Here is a 20,292-nt window from a genome sequence, read left to right as displayed (position 1 = left end):
ATACCTTTTGTTCTATATGTAGTTAGGGTGCATGCTACAGTATTTACCTATTCATCTATGACCAATTTAATAAGATCTGGCAGTCAGTGATTTGGGTTGCTATGAGGTTTCAGTTGCTCGTCTGCATTAAGTTTGAAACACACACACACACCTTTTTCACTGCACTCAGCAGAGATACGGTTTGTGATGTTTATCAGTAATCCAATGCTCTCGTTTGGTTGTGACATATTTTCGGGTTTAGGGTTCATGAAATCAGAGATAGTCAGGGTCACACACATCGGTGAGGTACAGCGGGATCCAACCAACACACCCTGCAGGCAGCTGCCACATTCCCCATAATAGCTGAGGAGGAAAGGGGATCTCAGCCCTATGCACGCTGCCGCTGCTTAGCGGTCACACCAGCAATCATCTCACCAACACCTGACCCAAATCCCCAAGCACCACCACATACCAAAGAGCACGTCTGGATGAGGACATTTGAATTGGAAAGGTTAGCATTAGTAATGGAAAATTGTAGACTATTGGACACTTTATTAATATTACAATACCACTTAATTTAGACTGTTGCATCCATTACTATATTTCTAGTGTACTCCATACAGGATGGATACCATGGGACAGTTCATATTTGAGAGGCTCATGTTCAAGTATTTCTTACTTTTCACACTTTGGAAGCTCTTGGAGGTGCAAATATTCATATAGGCCTATACCATTTAGGTCCACGGTGTAGTGTAAAATAAAATCCCACTTTAATTGGGCTGTTGGATAACTTGTCAGACAATCTAATTATGTACACCCAGAGCGAGAGTCATTATTCTTTGGTTTGACCTCTGTCTGAACTCTGACCCCACTCTGTTGTCATTACAGTATGGGGCCAGGGTCAGTGATGTCTTGTAGCAGATGGGTTGACAAGAAAATCAACTCAAACATGAAACTCAAACATATGTTTAATTTTTTAAGAAACAAGCAATGCTTTATCCTTAAAACCTCTTGTCCATTCTAAAAAAAATACATGTAAATAATTTGATGGTTCATCATATAATGCTCAACTGAATGCATTGCATCATGCTGTATAGTGCCTAGTTTCAATCAGGCATGTCTTCATTAGAAGCATGGATTCCAGCAGCTACTGCCAGGGCTGGGCTTATAACTCTACCGGGTCTGACTCTGTGTACACAGGCACAGTGATCCCGCCAGGAAAGTGAGGGGCCCCTTGTGACAAAAAGAGAGAGAATAGGGGGGAAAGACAGGAGAAGCCACTCCATAAAATTAATATACATTTTTCACAGTAATATAATACACCACTCCATGTGGTGACTTTCTATGAACAGGGCATTCATTGAATAAACCTCAAGTAAAACAGTGGTTGAATGGAAGGGTCAGCTGCTCAGCACACGAGGAGTTAAAAACAAGTTTATCCTGGAAATTGTAATCCCTCTCTCCCTCTTTCCCTCTTCTAAATGGTCTAACCCACTGGTTCACATGACCCCCACCCCCTTTCACGGAGAGTGTATGAGTGTGTGTGCATGAGTGTGTATGTTGTCCTTGCCTTATATAGAGGAAAGTTGTGGCTCCAGTAAAGTCTCCCACATTCCCTCTCTCCTCCCTCTTTCTCTCTTAGACTCTTGCGTAGAAGGACGCGGTAGCTGGTAAAGCAGCCTCTCTGCTCAACCCGTCATTTACTATAGTTATCTCTCTATTTAGGCTTTTTAGCCTACTCTAACTTCCTCTGCATCGTTGAGCTGCTCAGATCACAATGAACGGGCCAGTGGACGGATTGTATGACGCTGAGCACTATGGGTCATTCATGTTTACCTCTGAGTCTGTGGGAGAAGGACACCCAGGTGAGTAGACAGCTCTAGTCTGGATACCATAACACCACTATGCCTTTGCATGGTCCCCATGAAACAGAACAGAACCATAAAATGTCATGCACTGCATCAATAGAAAGTTTGTTTTTTTCTTCGAGATCCCACCGCTGACACCAATGGGTTGTTATGAATTAGTTGTACTTGTATTTGAACGGTTGCTTATGCCATGCAGGAAGAAGCGGAAGGAGGAGACACAAAGGAGCGGATTCACTAAGAGTTTGCACCATATAAACTGAGAGGAAACATATTGAGAAAGTACAGAAGTTGGCAGTAGAATTGGATGCCTGCACAATTCAATAAAACTGGGAGCATGCTACAGAGGTGCTATAGAGACATACCATTGACAATTTATGGATGCATGTGTTGCTGTTACTCCCCAGTTACTCCAGTAGGACGGGTCAAGCAAATGGAAGGGGACGGTGGTATAATATACTTTCACCTCTGTTGACATACAGTAGGCCTACTATATTCCTGACAGTACTTACAGTACTAACTGCTACTCTGAATGTGTAATTATGAATATAAATATTGATACATACTTGCCAAAGCACCCTCTCTCTCTTTCTTGCTCCCTTCAATATAGTATGATGTATACTCCAAACTAGAGGAGGCTGCTGAGGGAAGGATGGCTCATAATAATGGCTAGAACGGATGGAATGGAATGGCATCAAACACATAGAAACCACCAACCTCCTGTGCTCCACACATAATTACACATACACCCGGAGTAGTGGCATGCAACTTAGGCAAAATATGCCCTAACACCTGCCTCATGATGGCCAAGTACCTTCTCTGCATTTAATGTCACAATGTGTTCAGAGACAACTTGATCGGCTCACATATCAATTACTGTATCACACTTTCCCTCTCTAATTATGGTATGCTCTCATGAATGTCTCACGTTAAAAACACTTCACTCATTACATGGTTAATACATGTTTTGATATGCATGTTTTGATATATCTGTTGGTCACAGATACCTTTTTAAAAAAAAGGTAGGCGCGTGGATCAGAAAACAAGTCACTATCTGCTGTGACCACCATTTGCCTCATGCAGCGCGACATTGCATTCAAGTAGAGTTGAACAGGCTGTTGAGTGTGGCCTGTGGAATGTTATCCCACTCCTTTTCAATGGCTGTGCGAAGTTGCTGGATATTGGCGGGAACTGGAACACGCAACCATTCACGTCAATCCAGAGCATCCCAAACATGCTCAAGTGGTGAGTGTGCAGGCCATGGAAGCATTGGGATATTTTCAGCTTCCAGGCATTGTGTACAGATCCTTTCGACATGGGGCCGTGCTTTATCATGCTGAAACATGAGGTGATGGCGGCAGAGCATTGGCACGACAATGCCCCTCTGGATCTCGTCACGGTATCTCTGTGCATTAAAATTGCCATCATTAAAATGCAATTGTGTTCATTGTCCCTAGTTTATGCCTGCCCATTCCATAACCTCACCGCCACCATGGGACACTCTGTTCACAACGTCAGCAAACTGCTCACTCGCACGATGCTATACACGTGGCCTGCGGTTGTGAGGCCGGTTGGAGGTACTAACAGATTCTCTAAAATGATGTTGGAGGCGGCTTTTGGTAGAGAAATTAACATTAAATTATTTGGCAACAGCTCTGGTGGACATTCCTGCAATCAGCATGCCAATTGCACGCTCCCTCAAAACGCGTTTATATTTTTGTTCAGTGTAAATGGGAGAAAACCACAAACATAAGGGTTACAAACATAACAATTAAGTAAAATCTGTATTTATTTAGATTGATGGGTGAAGACTGAATATCTCATATCTCTTTAAATGAAGGCATATCAACATCAATCAAAGAATATAACATAGATGATTGTGAATATGACATAGTTTGAACACTCAACCTCCTTGTGAAGTTTACACAATAAGTTGATATATGCACATATATGGTGGTGTATATTGACTGCCGGTGGGGAGGAAAGCACGCTACAGAGGTATGCATTAACAGAACTAAAGCTATTCCGAGGGTTGGAGCACCTAATATGAGCCAACCAAGAGTAGTACTCTGACGGAAGGGTGAAATATAATCTAGGTCTTGACTTGGCTTCTGCCATGTGCAGCAAAAGGTCAAGCCAGGAAACTACCTCATCAACTTCAGGAGGCTCATTATGGTCAGTTACAGTGTCTTCAGAAAGTCTTCATGCCCATTGACTTATTCCACATTTTGTTGTGTTACAGCCTGAATTCAACATTTATTAAAGATTTTTTTCTTACCCATCTACACACAATAATGACAAAGTGAAAATATGTTTTTAGATTTTTTTTTGCAATCTATTGAAAATTTAATAGAGAAATATTATATTTACATACTCCCAACCAAGCAAAAAGACACTAACTGCTCATTTGTTCGAAAATGAGTTAATGTCATTTTTGCTACATTAAATACATGCTTAATCATGTAGACACGTATCCTACCTCTATTGTATTGTGTTTTGGAGAAAATGGGGGTCATGTTAGAAGTAACTGCATAAAGTTACTGTGAGACCAAGGTAAATAAAAGCCATTTTTCGCAGTTCCATGCAATGAGCAGGTACTGCCTTTTTGCTTGGTCGGGTAGCATAAGTATTCACACCCCTGAGTCAATACTTTGTAGATGCACCTTCGGTGGTGATTACAGCTTTGAATAATCTTGGGTATGTCTGTATCAGCTTTGCACATCTGGATTTGGGGATTTTCTCCCATTCTTCCTAGGAGATATTCTCAAGCTCTGTTAAGTTAGATGGAGAGTGATGGTTAACAGCAATCTTCAAGTCTTTCACGTTTTTAGACATTTTTGCAAATGTATTGAAAATGAAATTCAGAAATATCTACTTTACATGAAGTACAACTACAATAAAACAATAAAACTACAATACCTCTTTCGCCATCTGGCCATCTGGCTTCCCTGTTCCATCTACTGCACCCTATGATCACTTGGCTACATAGCTGATGCCTGCTGGACTGTTCATTAATCACGGTACTCCATTTAGTTGATTTTTGTTTATATGTCGGCCCCAGCCTTGAACTCAGGCCCTGTGTGTAGTTAACCGACCCTCTCTGCCCATTCATCACCATTTTAGCTGTTGTTGTCTGAACTGATTAGCTGTTGTTGTCTTACCCGTTGTTGTCTTAGCTAGCTCTGCCAATCAACACTTGTGATTGCTTTATGTCTCTCTCAAATGTCAATATTCCTTATACACTGTTGTTTAGGATAGTTATCATTGTTTTAGTTTACTGCGGAGCTACTTGTCCCACTCAACATGCCTCAGATACCTTCTTTGTCCCACCTCCCACACATGCGGTGACCTCACCCAGCATAACTAGCCCGTCCAGAGATGCAACCTCTCTTATCATCACTTGGTGCCTGGGTTTACCTCCACTGTACCCGCACCCCACCATACCCCTGTCTGTACATTATGCCCTGAATCTATTTTACCACGCCCAGAAATCTGCTCCTTTTATTCTCTGTCCCCAATGCACAAGATGACCAGTTTTGACAGCCTTTAGCCGTACCATCCTACTCCTCCTCTGTTCCTCGGATGATGTGGAGGTTAACCCAGGCCCTGCGTGTCCCCAGGCACTCTCATTTCTTGACTTCTGTAACCGAAAAGCCTTGGTTTCATGCATGTTAACATCACAAGCCTCCTCACTAAGTTTGTTTTACTCACTGCTTTAGCACACTCCGCCAACCCTGATGTCCTTGCCGTGTCTGAATCCTGGCTTAGGAAACCCCCCAAATTTCTGAGATTTCCATAGCGAACTACAACATTTTTCGTCAAGATAGAACTGCCAAAGGGGGAGGAGTTGCAATCTACTCCAGAGATAGCCTGCAAAGTTCTGTCATACTTTCCAGGTCTATGCCCAAACAGTTCGAGCTTCTAATTTTAAAAATGAATCTCTCCAGAAATAAGTCTCTCACTGTTGCCGCCTGTTATAGACCCCCCCTCAGCTCCCAGCTGTGCCCTGGACACCATATGTGAATTGATTGCCCCCATCTATCTTCAGAGTTCGTTCTGTTAGGTGACCTAAACTGGGATATGCTTAACATCTAGGCAGTCCTACAATCTAAGCTAGATGCCCTCAATCTTACACAAATTATCAAGGAACCCACCAGGTACAACCCTAAATCTGTAAACATGGGCACCCTCATAGATATTATCCTGACCAACTTGCCCTCCAAATACACCTCAACCAGGATCTCAGCGATCACTGCCTCATTGCCTGCATCCTCTATGGGTCCGCGGTCAAATGACCACCCCTCCTCACAGTCAAACGCTCCCTAAAACACTTCTGAGAGCAGGCTTTTCTAATCGACCTGGCCCGGGTATCCTGGAAGGATATTGACCTCATCCCGTCAGTAGAGGATGCCTGGTCGTTCATTAAAAGTGCTTTCCTCACCATCTAAAATAAGCATGCTCCATTCAAAAAATGTAGAACTAAAAACAGATATAGCCCTTGGTTCACAAAAACATCCTATGGCGGACTGCACTAGCATTGAATAGTCCCCGCGATATGCAACTTTTCAGGAAGTCAGGAACCAATACACGCAGTCAGTCAGGAAAGCAAAGGCTAGCTTTTTCAAACAGAAATTTGCATCCTGTAGCTCTAACTCCAAAATGTTTTGGGACACTGTAAAGTCCATGAAGAATAAGATCACCTCCTCCCAGCTGCCCACTGCACTGAGGCTAGGTAACACTGTCACCACTGATAAATCCACGATAATCGAGAATTTCAATAAGCATTTCTTTATGGCTGGCCTTGCTTTCCTCCTGGCTACCCCAACACTGGCCAACAGCTCCGCAACCCCCTCAGCTACTTGTCCAAGCCTCCCCAGCTTCTCCTTCCCCCAAATCCAGATAGCAGATGTTCTGAAAGAGCTGCAAAACCTGGACCCGTACAAATCAGCTGGGCTAGACAATCTGGACCCTTTCTTTCTAAAATTATCCGCCGCCATTGTTGCAACCCCTATTACCAGTCTGTTCAACCTCTCTTTCGTATCGTCCGAGATCCCTAAAGATTGGAAAGCTGCCGCGGTCATCTCCATCTTCAAAGGGGGTGACACTCTAGACCCAAACTGTTATAGACCTATATCCATCCTGCCCTGCCTTTCAAAAGTCTTCGAAAGCCAAGTTAATGGCCAAGGCTTTAGACTCTGTCAATCACGGTATTGTTATCGGCAGACTCAGCAGCCTTGGTTTCTCAAATGACTGCCTCGCCTGGTTCACCAACTACTTCTCAGACAGAGTTCAGTGTGTCAAATTGGAGGGCCTGTTGTCCGGACCTCTGGCAGTCTCTATGGGGGTACCACAGGGTTCAATTCTCGGGCCGACTCTTTTCTTTGTATATATCAACGATGTCGCTCTTGCTGTGGGTGATTCCCTGATCCACCTCTATGCAGACGTCACCATTCTGTATACATCTGTCCCTTCTTTGGACACTGTGTTAACTAACCTCCAAACAAGCTTCAATGCCATACAACACTCCTTCCGTGGCCTCCAACTGCTCTTAAACGATAGTAAAACTAAATGCATGTTTTTGAACCGTTCGCTGGCCGCACCCGCCCACCCGACTAGCATCACTACTCTATACGGTACTGAATTAGAATATGTGGATAACTACAAATACCTAGGTGTCTGGCTAGACTCTCCTTCCAGACTAATATTAAACATCTCCAATCCAAAATTAAATCTAAAATTGGCTTCCTATTTTGAACAAAGCCTCCTTCACTCACGTCTCCAAACATACCTTCATAAAACTGACTTCAGCGATGTCATTTACAAAATAGCTTCCAACACTCTACTCAACAAACTGGATGCAGTCTATCACAGTGCCATCTGTTTTGTCACCAAAGCCCCTTATACCATCCACCACTGCGACCTGTATGCTCTAAACGGCTGGTCCTCGCTACATATTCGTCGCCAGACCCACTGGCTCCAGGGCATCTATAAGTCTATGCTAGGTAAAGTTCCGCCTTATCTCAGCTCACTGGTCACGATAACAACCCCCCCGTAGTACGCACTCCAGCTGGTATATCTCACTGGTCATCCCCAAAGCCAATACCTCCTTTGGCCGCCTTTCCTTCCAGTTCTCTGCTGCCAATGACTGTAACGAATTGCAAATATCGCTGAAGCTGGAGACTTACATTTCCCTCACTAACATTAAACATCAGCTATCTGAGCATCTAACTGATCGCTGCAGCTGTACATAGCCCATCTTTAAATAACCACCCTGTCACGTTCTGACCTTTTATTTCCTTTGTTTTGTCTTTATTTAGTATGGTCAGGGCGTGAGTTGGGGTGGGCAGTCTATGTTTGTTTTTCTATGTTTGGTTTCTGTTTCGGCCTAGTATGGTTCTCAATCAGAGGCAGTTGTCTCTGATTAAGAATCATACTTAGGTAGCCTGGGTTTCACTGTTGGTTTGTGGGTGTTTGTTTCTGTGTTAGTGTTTGTCGCCACACGGTACTGTTTCGGTTTTCATTTTCATCACATCGTTTATTGTTTTGTATTTCAGTGTTCAGTTCGTTTTTAATAAATCGTCATGAACACTTACCACGCTGCATCTTGGTCCGATCCTTACTCCTCTTCAGACGAAGATGAAATCTACCGTTACACACCCAATCTACCTACCTCATCCCCATATTTTTTTACATTTACTTTTCTGCTCTTTTGCACACCAGTATTTCTACTTGCACATCACTCATCTATCACTCCAGTGTTAATTTGCTAAATTGTAATTACTTCGCTACTATGGCCTATTTATTGCCTTACCTCCTCACGCCATTTGCACACACTGTATATAGACTTTCTTTTTTTCTATTGTGTTATTGACTGTGCGCTTGTTTATTCCATGTGTGCGGGGGCAAAGGTTAGTTGAGGTCATTTGTACATGTAGGTAGGGGTGAAGTTACTATGCATAGATAATAAACAGCGAGTAGCAGCAGTGTACAAAGGGGGGGGTCAATGTAAATAGTCCGGAGGCCATTAGATTAATTGTTAATAGGTTTTGTTGTGCACTCTTCACGACTGTCTTTGTGTGTTTGGACTATAATAGTTTGTTGGTGATGTGGACACTAAGGAACTTGAAACTCTCAACCCGCTCCACTACATCCTCGTCGATGTTAATGGGGTCCTGTTTATCTTTCCCTCGATCCTGACTAGTCTCCCAGTCCCTGCCGCTGAAAAACATCCCAACAGCATGATGCTGCCACCACAATTCTTTACCGTAGGGATGGTGCCAGGTTTCCTCCAGACGTGATGCTTGGCATTCAGGCCAAAGAGTTCAATCTTGGTTTCATCAGACCAGAGAATCTTGTTTCTCATGGTCTGAGAGTCCTTTAGGTGCCTTTTGGCAAACCAAGCGGGCTGTCATGTGCCTTTTACTGACGAGTGTCTTCCGTCTGGCCACTCTACCACGAAGGCCTGATTGGAGTGCTGCAGAGATGGACAATTCCTTCGACCTCATGGATTGGTTTTTGCTCTGAAATGCACTGTCAACTGTGGGACCTTATATAGACTGGTGTGTGCCTTTCCAAATCATGTCCCATCGATTTAATTGACCACAGGTGGACTCCAATCAAGTTGTAGAAACATCAAGGATGATCAATGGAAACAGGATGCACCTGAGCTCAATTTTGACTCTCAAAGCAAAGGGTCTGAGTTCTTATGTAAATAAGGTATTTCTGTTTTTTATTTTTAGTACATTTGCAACAAAAAACAACAACATTTTCTTGCTTTGTCATTACGGGGTATTGTGTGTAGATTGATGATTATTCTTTAAAAAATATATATTTTAGAATAAGCTTGCAATGTAACAAAATGTGGAAAAAGGGAATGGGTCTGAATACTTTCCGAATGCACTGTAAGTCAAGGGGTATGAATACTTTCTGTACAACACCTACAGTAGCAACCTGATCAAGAGTTTTGGACCTCTTGGTGTAGCGGTTAAGGTGTTGGACTGACAGCCACAGTTACCCAGTTTTGACTTCCTATCAGGCTAATCCCCCAAATACACTCCCGGATTTATTAATAATCTACATCCCGTTGCATTACCAAACAATTATGCAAACAGAGTCAAGGCTACATTGTTGACATTGACAAATTAATGACGTTACAACATTATTTTTCCAGATAAGATATGTGACCAGATCAGTGACGCTGTGCTGGATGCTCACCTGAAGCAGGATCCAGATGCCAAGGTGGCCTGTGGTGAGTTGAGGAGAACATCTCACCACTATATAGCAGCAGAGGACAAACTTCTCAGCCTTTGATCAGGGATGTACCGATGTAGAACTTGATCACCTTTTTGCAGGAGAACCTTTCCTGCAATGCAGAACATTTAACACATGTAGTGTATTTGAGGTTTAAAAAGGCTTCTGAAGCTTGTAATTCCCACTTTTCAGAATAAAAAAATGTATCAACCCTCTACAAAAATTATCATTATAATCCACACAATAAGTCACATTTCCTGTTGGTGCAGGATTATTTTCCTGCTGTAGCAAACCTGCTCAAATTACGATCCTACACCTGTATTGAGCATCTCAGAGTAGGAGGAGTGCTGATCTAGGATCACCTTTGGCTAAAAGTTCACAATGAATATGAGCGCTCCTATTTTGAGACGCTTGATTCATACAGACCCAGATGCTGTTGAAGTTCTTCAGTCTTTGGTCTGAGCATGGATTATTTACTGAAACGACGGACCGTCTATCTCAAAATGTTATACTCTTTTCAGTAAAATGTACACTGAGTGTACAAAACATTATGAACATACATTATGACATAGATTGACCAGGTGAATCCAAGTGAAAGCTATAATCCCTTATTGATGTCACCTGTTAAATCCACTTCAATCCGTGTAGATGATGGGGGGGAGACAGGTTAAAGAAGGATTTTTAAGCCTTAAGACAGTAGAGACATGGATTGTGTATGTGTGCCATTCAGAGGGTGAATGGGCAAGACAAGGTTTATGGGTATGGTAGTAGGTGTCAGGCGTACCGGTTTCTGTCAAGAATTACAACGCTGCTGGGCTTTTCAGGCTCAACGGCTTCTCGTGTGCATCAAGCAGTGGCGGCTGCTGAGGGGAGGACGGCACATAATAATGGCTGGAACAGAGCTAATGGAATGGCATCAAACACATGGAAACCATGTGTTTGATGTATTTAAACCCTTCCACTCATTCTGCTCCAGCCATTACCACGATCCAGTCCTCCTGTGGTATCAAGAATGGTCCACCACCCAAAGGACATCCAGCCAACTTGACACAACTGTGGGAAGCATTGGAGTCAACGTCTACACCTTGTAGAGTCCATGCTGAGGCTGTTCTGAGGACAAAAAGAGGGTGCAAAAAGGTGTCCTAATGTTTTGTACACTCGTTGTATGATCATCAGGCATATGGTCAGCATTCTAACCATTGTGTGTTGTGAACAGAGACTGTGTGTAAGACCGGCATGGTGCTACTCTGCGGGGAGATTACATCTCGGGCCAACGTGGACTACCAGACGATTGTGAGGGATACCATCAGGCAAATCGGCTATGACAACTCAGATAAAGGTAATATTGGACTTGGATAAATAATTTCCTCTACCCTAGTACAGTATATATGACATTGCTCTCCCACTACCCTTTTCTTTTCATCATACCCACCCCCCCACACATACCCACCCCCCCACCCAGGCAGGGCCAGATTAAGTTAGTTAAATCTGGCCCACATGGCAGTTATTGCATGTCATGTTTCACTCCCCTCAGGTTTTGACTATAAGACCTGTAACGTGCTGGTGGCTCTGGAGCAGCAGTCCCCTGACATCGCACAGGGAGTTCACATTGACCGGATGGAGAGTGACATCGGAGCAGGAGACCAGGTGATTAAACAGATCCTTCAACAATTGGGGTCTGAGGCATTAGGTGTGTGAGGTGATGTCATTCTAAACTGCCTGGGCTTGGTTTGCAGGGTCTGATGTTTGGCTATGCCACTGATGAGACCGAGGAGTGCATGCCTCTCACCATCGTCCTCGCCCACAAACTCAATGCCAAGATGGCTGAATTGAGGCGGAACGGCACTGTCCCCTGGCTCCGCCCTGACTCCAAGACACAGGTATGATGATGGTTAAGCTCAAAGATGGGCAGTATTTCGGATCCATGTATTTGAAATATGCATTTCAATAACTTTTGAGTATGTTGCCAATTGTATTACCATGGGCTGAACTACACTCCAATGTATTTTGTAAGAAGATACTTCCGAGAGCTGTAATTTGGATTTACAAAATACTTTTCTATACACTTTTTTCAGAGGTTCACCATTTTGTGTTCCCCCTTTCACCCATGATTGGTATCAGAAGTTTGATAGCTCTATGGTGTGATAAGACCATCTGCAAAATTAACTAAATATAAATGTGTGTGCAAAAATGGACAATTGCAAAGCATGCTGTGTATTACTTCAATGAGCTCTGACCCCCCCCCCCCCCCCCCCCCAAAAAAAAAACAATCTAAAAGGGATACAGCAAAACTGACTTTTCGTACCAGGTTTAAGGAGAACTTACGCAGCAGGTTAGGATAATTAATGTAGCAGGCTAGGATAATTAAGTTAAACTGTATCCCATCTAGATATGACATTATAAGGCCAATAATAGTACCCAGTGTGCTTTGCAGTTCATTTTCACATATACATTTAGGTTATTTAGCAGACACTATTATACTGTACAAAGTAACTTACCGTGAGTGCATTCAACTATGGCAGATAAACAACAACATTTCACAGTCATAGCAAGTCAAAGGTTTCAGTAGACATTACTGAGAAGGTTGTTGCTGTTCTGGCCGGTTAATTGCAAATGTATTTGTGTATTTTAACATACAAATACATGTATTTTAATTAAATACATTTCAAAATACAAGTATTTTGTAGTTTATTATGATACATTGATCTTTCCGGTATTTTGACATTTTGACCATCCCTGGTTATGTTCTGACTGTTCTGAGCCTGGAGCCGATCCTTGTTATGATTCCATTATACATCAGTTAGGTGTTTTCATAAATGGCCATTGAACATGAACCCTCTCAAAGCAACAGGAGCTCACCTTTTTTGGAGACCCACTGTCCCTTGCTTTCCAATATCCAGTCTTTAATAAACACACACACACACACATTCATGTGCACATCCTCACAAGTCAAGGTGATTGCCTTTAAAGTCAAATGGACTGGAAGCTATTCTTGTGTTTACATTGAACCCCGTCATAGATATTGGTTTATACCGTGACCATGATGACATTGAGAACATGGATTCCAAGGCCTGGACTCTTCCGTGGTCTGTTTTACTCTCCTCCCCCATCTTCCCATGGACAACTCTCATTGGTCTTTAGGGGAGACAGTTGTCCATCTGTCCCACAGGGGCCCTTGGGAAAAGCTCCAGCACTAAAGTGTTTTTTTTTTTGGAATCTGAGAACTCTCTCAAGGTGCTATTTGGAGTTTCAGGGGTTCAGTGGCGACGAAAGTGAAGTGTGCCACATTTCATCTTGGTGCAGATGAACTATCAAATCTAATTTTATTTGTCACTTGCTTCGTAAAACAACAGGTGCACACTCTTGGCATTTTCTCAACCAGCTTCAGCTGGAATGCTTTTCCAACAGTCTTGAAGGAGTTCCCACATATGCTGAGCACTTGTTGGCTACTTTTCCTTCACTCTGTGGTCCAACTCATCCCAAACCATCTCAATTGGGTTGAGATCAGGTGATTGTGGAGGCCAGGTTGTCTGATGCAGCACTCCACCACTCTCCTTCTTGGTAAATTTGACCATGAAGGCCTGATTCACGCAGTCTCCTCTGAACAGTTGATTTTCAGATGTGTCTGTTACTTGAACTCTGTGAAGCATTTATTTGGGCTGCAATTTCTGAGGCTGGTAACTCTAATGAACTTATCCTCTGCAGCAGAGGTAACTCTGGGTTTTCCTTTCCTGTGGCGGTCCTTGTGAGAGCCAGTTTCATCAAAGCGTTTTCAAAGTTCTTGAAATTTTCAGTATTTACTGACCTTCGTGTCTTAAAGTAATAATGATCTGTTGTTTCTCTTTGCTTATTTGAGCTGTTCTTGCCATAATACGGACTTGGTCTTTTACCAAATAGGGCTACCTTCTGTATACCACCCCTACCTGGTCACAACACAACTGATTGGCTCAAATGCTTTTAAGAAGGAAAGAAATTCCACAAATGAACTTTTAACAAGGGACACCTGTTAATTGAAATGCATTCCAGATGACTACCTCATGAAGCTGGTTGAGAGAATGCCAAGAGTGTGCAACACTGTCATCAAGGCAAAGGGTGGCTACTTTGAAGAATCTCAAAAATAAAATAGATTTGGATTTGTTTAACACTTTTCTGGTTGCTAAATGATTCCATATGTGTTATTTTATAGTTTTGATGTCTTCACTTATTATTCTACGATGTAGAAAATAGTAAAAATAAAGAAAAACCCTTGAATGAGTAGGTGTGTCCAAACCTTTGACTGGTACTGTATGTGCCAAGTTACTCTCTCAGAGTATCATAATGGACATGCAACTTTGAATTTCTCCACTTGCGCTCTGCCTTCCTGTAATTTCTCTTTAATTGATTCGTTTCCTCACTCATCCGAGGGGCTGCGTTTGGATGTGTCCTTTTTCAACTTAACTGGAACTATGGCATCAATGGTGGCCCTTAATTTGCTATTAAAGTTATCACAAGAGGAAGGCAGAATAGGTGGAGGAGTATTGTTCATACACTCAATAAAATCTGTGGCAACTTCAGAGGTAAAATAATGTTTCTTAATAATGCATTTAGTAATACCCTGTGCTATGGGCAACAAGTAAAAAATACAGTGGTTATCTGATAAAGTAACATCAACATCAACAATAGAAGATATGTCAGTAGAAAGCCCCTTGGTAATAACCAGGTCCAGAGTATGGCCATGGTTATGGGTGGGCCCAGCACCAAGTTGGATAAAGTCCATAGAGCTCAAAATATGAATAAATTCAATGGCCTTGTAGTCAGATTCTTTGTCAACATGAATATTAAAATCCCCCAACACAATGATTTTATCGCAGTTCTCAGGCTTTTGTTCCAGCCCAACAGTAACACCTGATATAAGTAAGTATGGCTCTGAATGAAGATTAGTCATTTGATTAGATATTATTTTAAAGGTGTGTTAGTGCTGGGCTGGAAAACTCTCCCCTCACGCCCCTTCTCTCTAGGTGACAGTTCACTACACCCAGGAGAACGGGGCGGTGATCCCTCGTAGAGTTCACACAGTGGTCATCTCAGTGCAACACGACGACTACGTGAGCCTGGAAGAACAGAAGGAGATACTGAAGGAGAAGGTCATCAAGGCCGTTGTGCCGGCCAGGTACCTGGATGACAACACCATCTATCACCTGCAGCCCAGCGGACGCTTTGTGATTGGCGGGCCCCAGGTAACCATTATCATGGTCCCATTTGTTAGGTTCTAACAATCCCGGTTGAGCTATTAGAGGCCACATAGGTTTTTTATATTTTAGTTATTTAGCAGATGCTCTTATCCAATTTAGGGTTAAATGCCTTGCTCAAGGGCACATCGGCAGATTTTTCACCTAGTCAGCTCGGGGATTCGAGCCAGCGACCGTCCGGTTACTGGCCCAACGCTCTCAACCACTAGGCTACCTGCCACCCCCTCACCTCTTTAAGCCAAGGTGGCTGTTCCTCCCTCTACTGAGGAGATCTTCTTGACCTTACTTTATCTACTTCCAGTTCACTTCAAGTTATCAGTAAGAGTTCCTTCCTCTCCAGCAGCTCAGTTACAAAGGATGGTTGGGTCTTTGTAGTGTCTGGGTGGTGATCCGTGTAGAATCCACAGCCTGTCAACACACAAAGTATCTGAATGAATCATTTTATTTGATTGATGACAAGTTCATCATTTCATATGCGTGAAGGATACAACCTGTAGTCTTTGTCCGCTTTCAAACATTCACACATCTCTGTTTATGAAAGGGTGATGCTGGGGTAACCGGTAGGAAGATCATTGTAGACACATATGGTGGCTGGGGTGCCCACGGTGGCGGGGCCTTCTCTGGTAAGGACTACACCAAGGTGGACCGGTCTGCCGCCTACGCCGCACGCTGGGTCGCCAAGTCCCTGGTCAAGTCCAATCTGTGCAGGAGGGTGCTGGTGCAGGTGAGAGATTCAACCGTATACTTCTCTAACCTTTGGACACTGTCAACCGAACCGAAGTAAACAATGCCAGTCATTTCTATTGGAACTGAGGAGTTGATATCCTGTGCGTGTTTGTGATCCAGGTGTCCTATGCCATTGGAGTGGCAGCACCATTGTCCATTTCCCTGTTCACCTATGGGTCCTCCCAGAAGAGTGAGAAGGAGCTGCTGCATATTGTCAACAAGAACTTTGACCTCCGGCCTGGGGTCATTGTCAGGTGGGACAATATTCTTGTCAATTTCCCCTCAGTCATACATAAAGTTTTTCCTGATCACTCAACCAGGCCATGAGAAATTCTGGGCCTTAGTTATAAGCAGCAAATAGGTTCCAGAGTTTTTCCTGATCAGGTCACATGCTAAGAAAATCTTATTGTTCTAGTCTTGTGTGTTCGTGTGTATGTAAAGATTCCCTGTCGTCAACACTAAGTGGCAGCAATGGGATTTGACTGGAATTCCTTGCTGGATATTTGTCCACAGAGACCTGGACCTGAAAAGGCCCATCTATCAGAAGACGGCCTGCTACGGCCACTTTGGCAGGAAGGAGTTTCCCTGGGAGGTGGCCAAGAACCTCAACTTCTAGTGTGTGGTGTGGTAGGCAACGGTGACATGGGCAGCTGTCTATGTTGACCAGTACACGACAGCCATGCTGGCAGCTGTTAGGGGTACAGGGGAGGGTGGGCAAGGTTGGAGTAAGGGGGAGTGTACTCTCTCTCGCTCTCTCTTTGGCTGAAAACTGATAACCCAAACATCTCGGTCATAAGATAAGGGGCGGTGGCTATGACCTCAATGGTCATCAGATATGTGAGATGGCTGTATGGCATTTTCAAAGTGTTTTTAACATATACTACACACCCCCATACATGTGGCTTGTCTCACAAACACAACCTCCTTTTTGGTGCAGTTTTCATTTTTGTTTGTTTTCAGTAATGCCTAAAACATTAAGCTGGATAAAAAAGAAATTAGGTTAACTACACTTGTCCTGTTGTAACCGCTAAAACCGCCTGTTGTTATTAAGCAAATGACCAAATCTAAAGGTAGAATAGCCATACTTTACGTAGCAGTTACATATACTTTAAGGCCCAATGCAGCTGTTTTTTTTTATTATCTCAATATCAAAAAGAATGTGGGTAACAATTAAACACCTTACTATAGTAGTTCAAATTAAAATGGTCAAATAGCTTTTTTTGTTGTTGCAAAAAACAGTGTTCTGAGTGAGGGACCTAATTGGAGGGGCCTAATGGGAAAGGCTATGCATCCTGAAAAATGACTGTTATTGGCAGAGAGTATTGTATTTTCAACAATATGATACAAAACACAGAAAACTATTTTGACTGCACTGGGTCTTTTAATACTAATTGATACCATCAAAGAACATCTGTTAACTACACTCTATTTGACATGCTGTGATTGACATGTGAAGTGGTGTTCATTCTTAATTCCTTTTATCCAAACTTTTTCTAACAAAAATCAGGGAAGGGTTTTCAAGTAAAGTTGATCAATTAGAGGTTCAATAGTATAGTTGAGTGCTTTGTGAAACTTTGTTCAAATCAAGGCACAAATACACAAAATCTCTTTGAAAGAGACACACGACTTCTACATGCTTTTATGTTAGAGCGCTTTTATTGTAGAGATATTAACCAGAGGCAGGGCTAGCTTTTTCTGAGCGTGAAGGGTTTAGAGTAAAATGGTATGTCGCCACATTTTGGTTCAATGTAGAAAAAAACGACTGAGAATGTTGTGTCAGTGCTGTTACCTTGTCCCGCTTGCCTCGTCATCTACATAACCATCTCTCTTGCATTACTGCAACTGCTCGGAAACCAGATGAACTCAGATCCTTCATATACAGTTTGTCAATAGATAACAGGAAAATGTAAATAGGGTTTTGAACAATAAAACATGAAATGTATACGTCTTTTCATCAGTCTCTATAAGAGTTCATTCTCAGAAAAGGGTTTTATTCTTTGCTGGTGCATTGATAATGCTCACCTTAAAGTAATAATCCACTCAAACGATCTTTTGGTATTTGTTTCATTAGTCCACTGTTGACACAGTCCCAAAATGTCAGAAATCAAGTTTTCAAGATATGGAACTTTCAAAACGCTAATTGTCATAGCCGGTGTGATACATTTTGTATCTCTGCCTGCTTGAACAGCAATTGATCCGATTGGCATGAAACAATGACTAGATAGAAGACAGCTCAGAGATAAAACCAAAAAAAAACAGGTTCTAGACGATAAATAGACAGATTTAGATCAAGTAAAAAATGTGTCTATATTTGCATTAATACCTGAAGAATTGAACAGCATACATAAAATAACATGTCTGTATTAACATTTCTTCTTCTTGTCATCAATTTGGTACAAGGATACACGTTCAAAGTGATTCACTTCTCTGGTTTGCTTTCTTTCTCACTGTAACACTTTCTCTGCATCGGATGACACTGCAACAAAACCATTGATCAGGGGGCCCTCTACTGGTTTCACCAAATAAAGGTTTTCAGACTCCTTTCGCATAGTCCCTCACAAAATGAAACAACAAGGGTCACTGCACCTGAACAGAACCTCCCTTTACCCTATTTGCTTATATTTCATACAATACAACAATCAAACCTCTGATATAAAACAAATATCTCTGAGCACAGAAAACAACAATAGCTCTTTTGTTTGACTTTAACTTCCCTTTAAGTTCCTGTTAAAAGGCACTGAACAGCTGGTGATGTAACAGATTTTCCTGAGTAGAAACAATGCGATGCAGAGTTCAGTGTCTGAATGGCCAAACATAATAACACAGGTACTGACCCAGCCATATTCTGCTTAGTCATTAAACAATGCGATGCAGAGTTCAGTGTCTGAATGGCCAAACATAATAACACAGGTACTGACCCAGCCATATTCTGCTTAGTCATTAAAGATTTTTCAGGCACTCAATCAAGACATTGGATCTGATACACGGCAAGCGAACAAGTTCTCGTAATCAAGAGTGATTACGTAATGATGAAAGGAAAAGACAGGGAAGGTGTGTGTGTGTGTGTGTGTGCACCTGCCTGTGTTCCTTCCAAAAGGCACTTGTAACATGTGTTTGCGATCCACCCTGTACTGTCTACTGCAACGCAGTGCAAATATGGCAATAACATGATATTAGTCTTTGGTCAATGGTTAGAAAAGCTTTGGGTGCTTTAGCTATGTGCAATACCGAGCAGGTCCATTTGGAGGGTGCGTCGTCCTCATGCCCTTTGGTGGTCTATGATTGGTCAGTGATCCACTCTTCCCACTCCAACCCTGTTTGTGATTGGTCAGTGGGCACAGAAGCCTGCCTTTGATAGGCCTACAGCATTGCTATGCCATCTGGTTGGTAGTGGTGGTTGGGCCCTCCTGCCTCCTCGGCCTTGTGGTCACTGCTGGAAAATCCCTGGACACCCCCTCTGGCCAGCACCATAAGGGTATCCCCGGACATGTCCCCAAACTCAAAGGCAAAGGTCCCAAAGAAGAGCATGATGATGATGCAGAAGAGCCACTCAAAGATGGCGGAGGCGTGTTGCAGGGCAAAGCTCTCCTGGACAAAGAAGACACCGCCTGGGAGGGACAGAGGGTTAAGGAGAACAACAGCACCTATCTAGACAGAGGGACTACTGAGAGATAGCATGTGGAAACACACTTTGCGTGCACACACACACACACACACTTATATCAACAGCATGTATGTAAAATATGCCTTTATCCAGCAGGGGGCCATGTAACACATACGTACTTCCTTCATGTCTCGCTGACTCTCTCTCTCTTACAGTGACGACCAGTGTAAAGGATACTGAAGACCAGGGTGATGAAGGCTAGCAAGCTCATCCCCAGTCGAAGGTGGCCCACGTTATATTCTCTCTGGGTCTTCGCCAGCCGGTAGGTCAGGGCTGACTGCAGACACACAAACAGGATACTGGTGGGAAAAGCCACCCCTGCACCCACGTAGTGAAGCACTTTGGCATAATCCACCTGGAACACAATTACATCAATGTTTATTTACGACACATGGACGGACGGACGTACGTGTACTTCAAACGCAGGTACGGACACAGAAGCGATTGCACGCACACACGCATGGGTGAGCATGACCCAACAACACTACACTCTTAGAAAAGAGGGTTCCAAAACAGTTATTTCGACTGTCCCCATTGGAGAATCCCTTTTTGGTTCCAGGGAGAATCCTTATGGCTGTGG

The 20,292-nt window shown here is 43.0% G+C and overlaps 2 protein-coding genes across 2 annotated transcripts in view; one reads left to right on the top strand and one right to left on the bottom strand.

The window, feature by feature from the left end:
- Nucleotides 1-1,506: 1,506 nt before the first annotated feature.
- On the top strand, nt 1,507-18,293 carry LOC109865431 (S-adenosylmethionine synthase). Its single transcript, XM_020453601.2, has 9 exons — nt 1,507-1,844; nt 10,015-10,092; nt 11,311-11,433; nt 11,629-11,741; nt 11,831-11,974; nt 15,092-15,310; nt 15,864-16,046; nt 16,169-16,302; nt 16,562-18,293. Exons 1-9 carry the CDS (start codon nt 1,757-1,759, stop codon nt 16,662-16,664), a joined length of 1,185 nt encoding a protein of 394 aa, XP_020309190.1. The 5' UTR covers nt 1,507-1,756; the 3' UTR covers nt 16,665-18,293.
- LOC109865434 (transmembrane protein 150A) overlaps nt 17,116-20,292 on the bottom strand; it is a 36,174-nt gene continuing 32,997 nt past the window's right edge. Inside the window, exons 7-8 of the mRNA XM_031799495.1 lie at nt 19,890-20,067; nt 17,116-19,656 (exon numbers count right to left, since the gene is read on the bottom strand). Coding sequence (XP_031655355.1) covers nt 19,409-19,656; nt 19,890-20,067 — 426 coding nt within the window. The 3' untranslated portion in view covers nt 17,116-19,408. The remainder of the gene's footprint in view (nt 19,657-19,889; nt 20,068-20,292) is intronic.

The sequence above is a fragment of the Oncorhynchus kisutch genome, linkage group LG20, assembly GCF_002021735.2.
Source record: "Oncorhynchus kisutch isolate 150728-3 linkage group LG20, Okis_V2, whole genome shotgun sequence".
Classification (NCBI taxonomy): domain Eukaryota; kingdom Metazoa; phylum Chordata; class Actinopteri; order Salmoniformes; family Salmonidae; genus Oncorhynchus; species Oncorhynchus kisutch.
The sequence above is the reverse complement of the archived record's forward strand: the minus strand, read 5'-3'. Positions and strand labels throughout refer to the sequence as shown.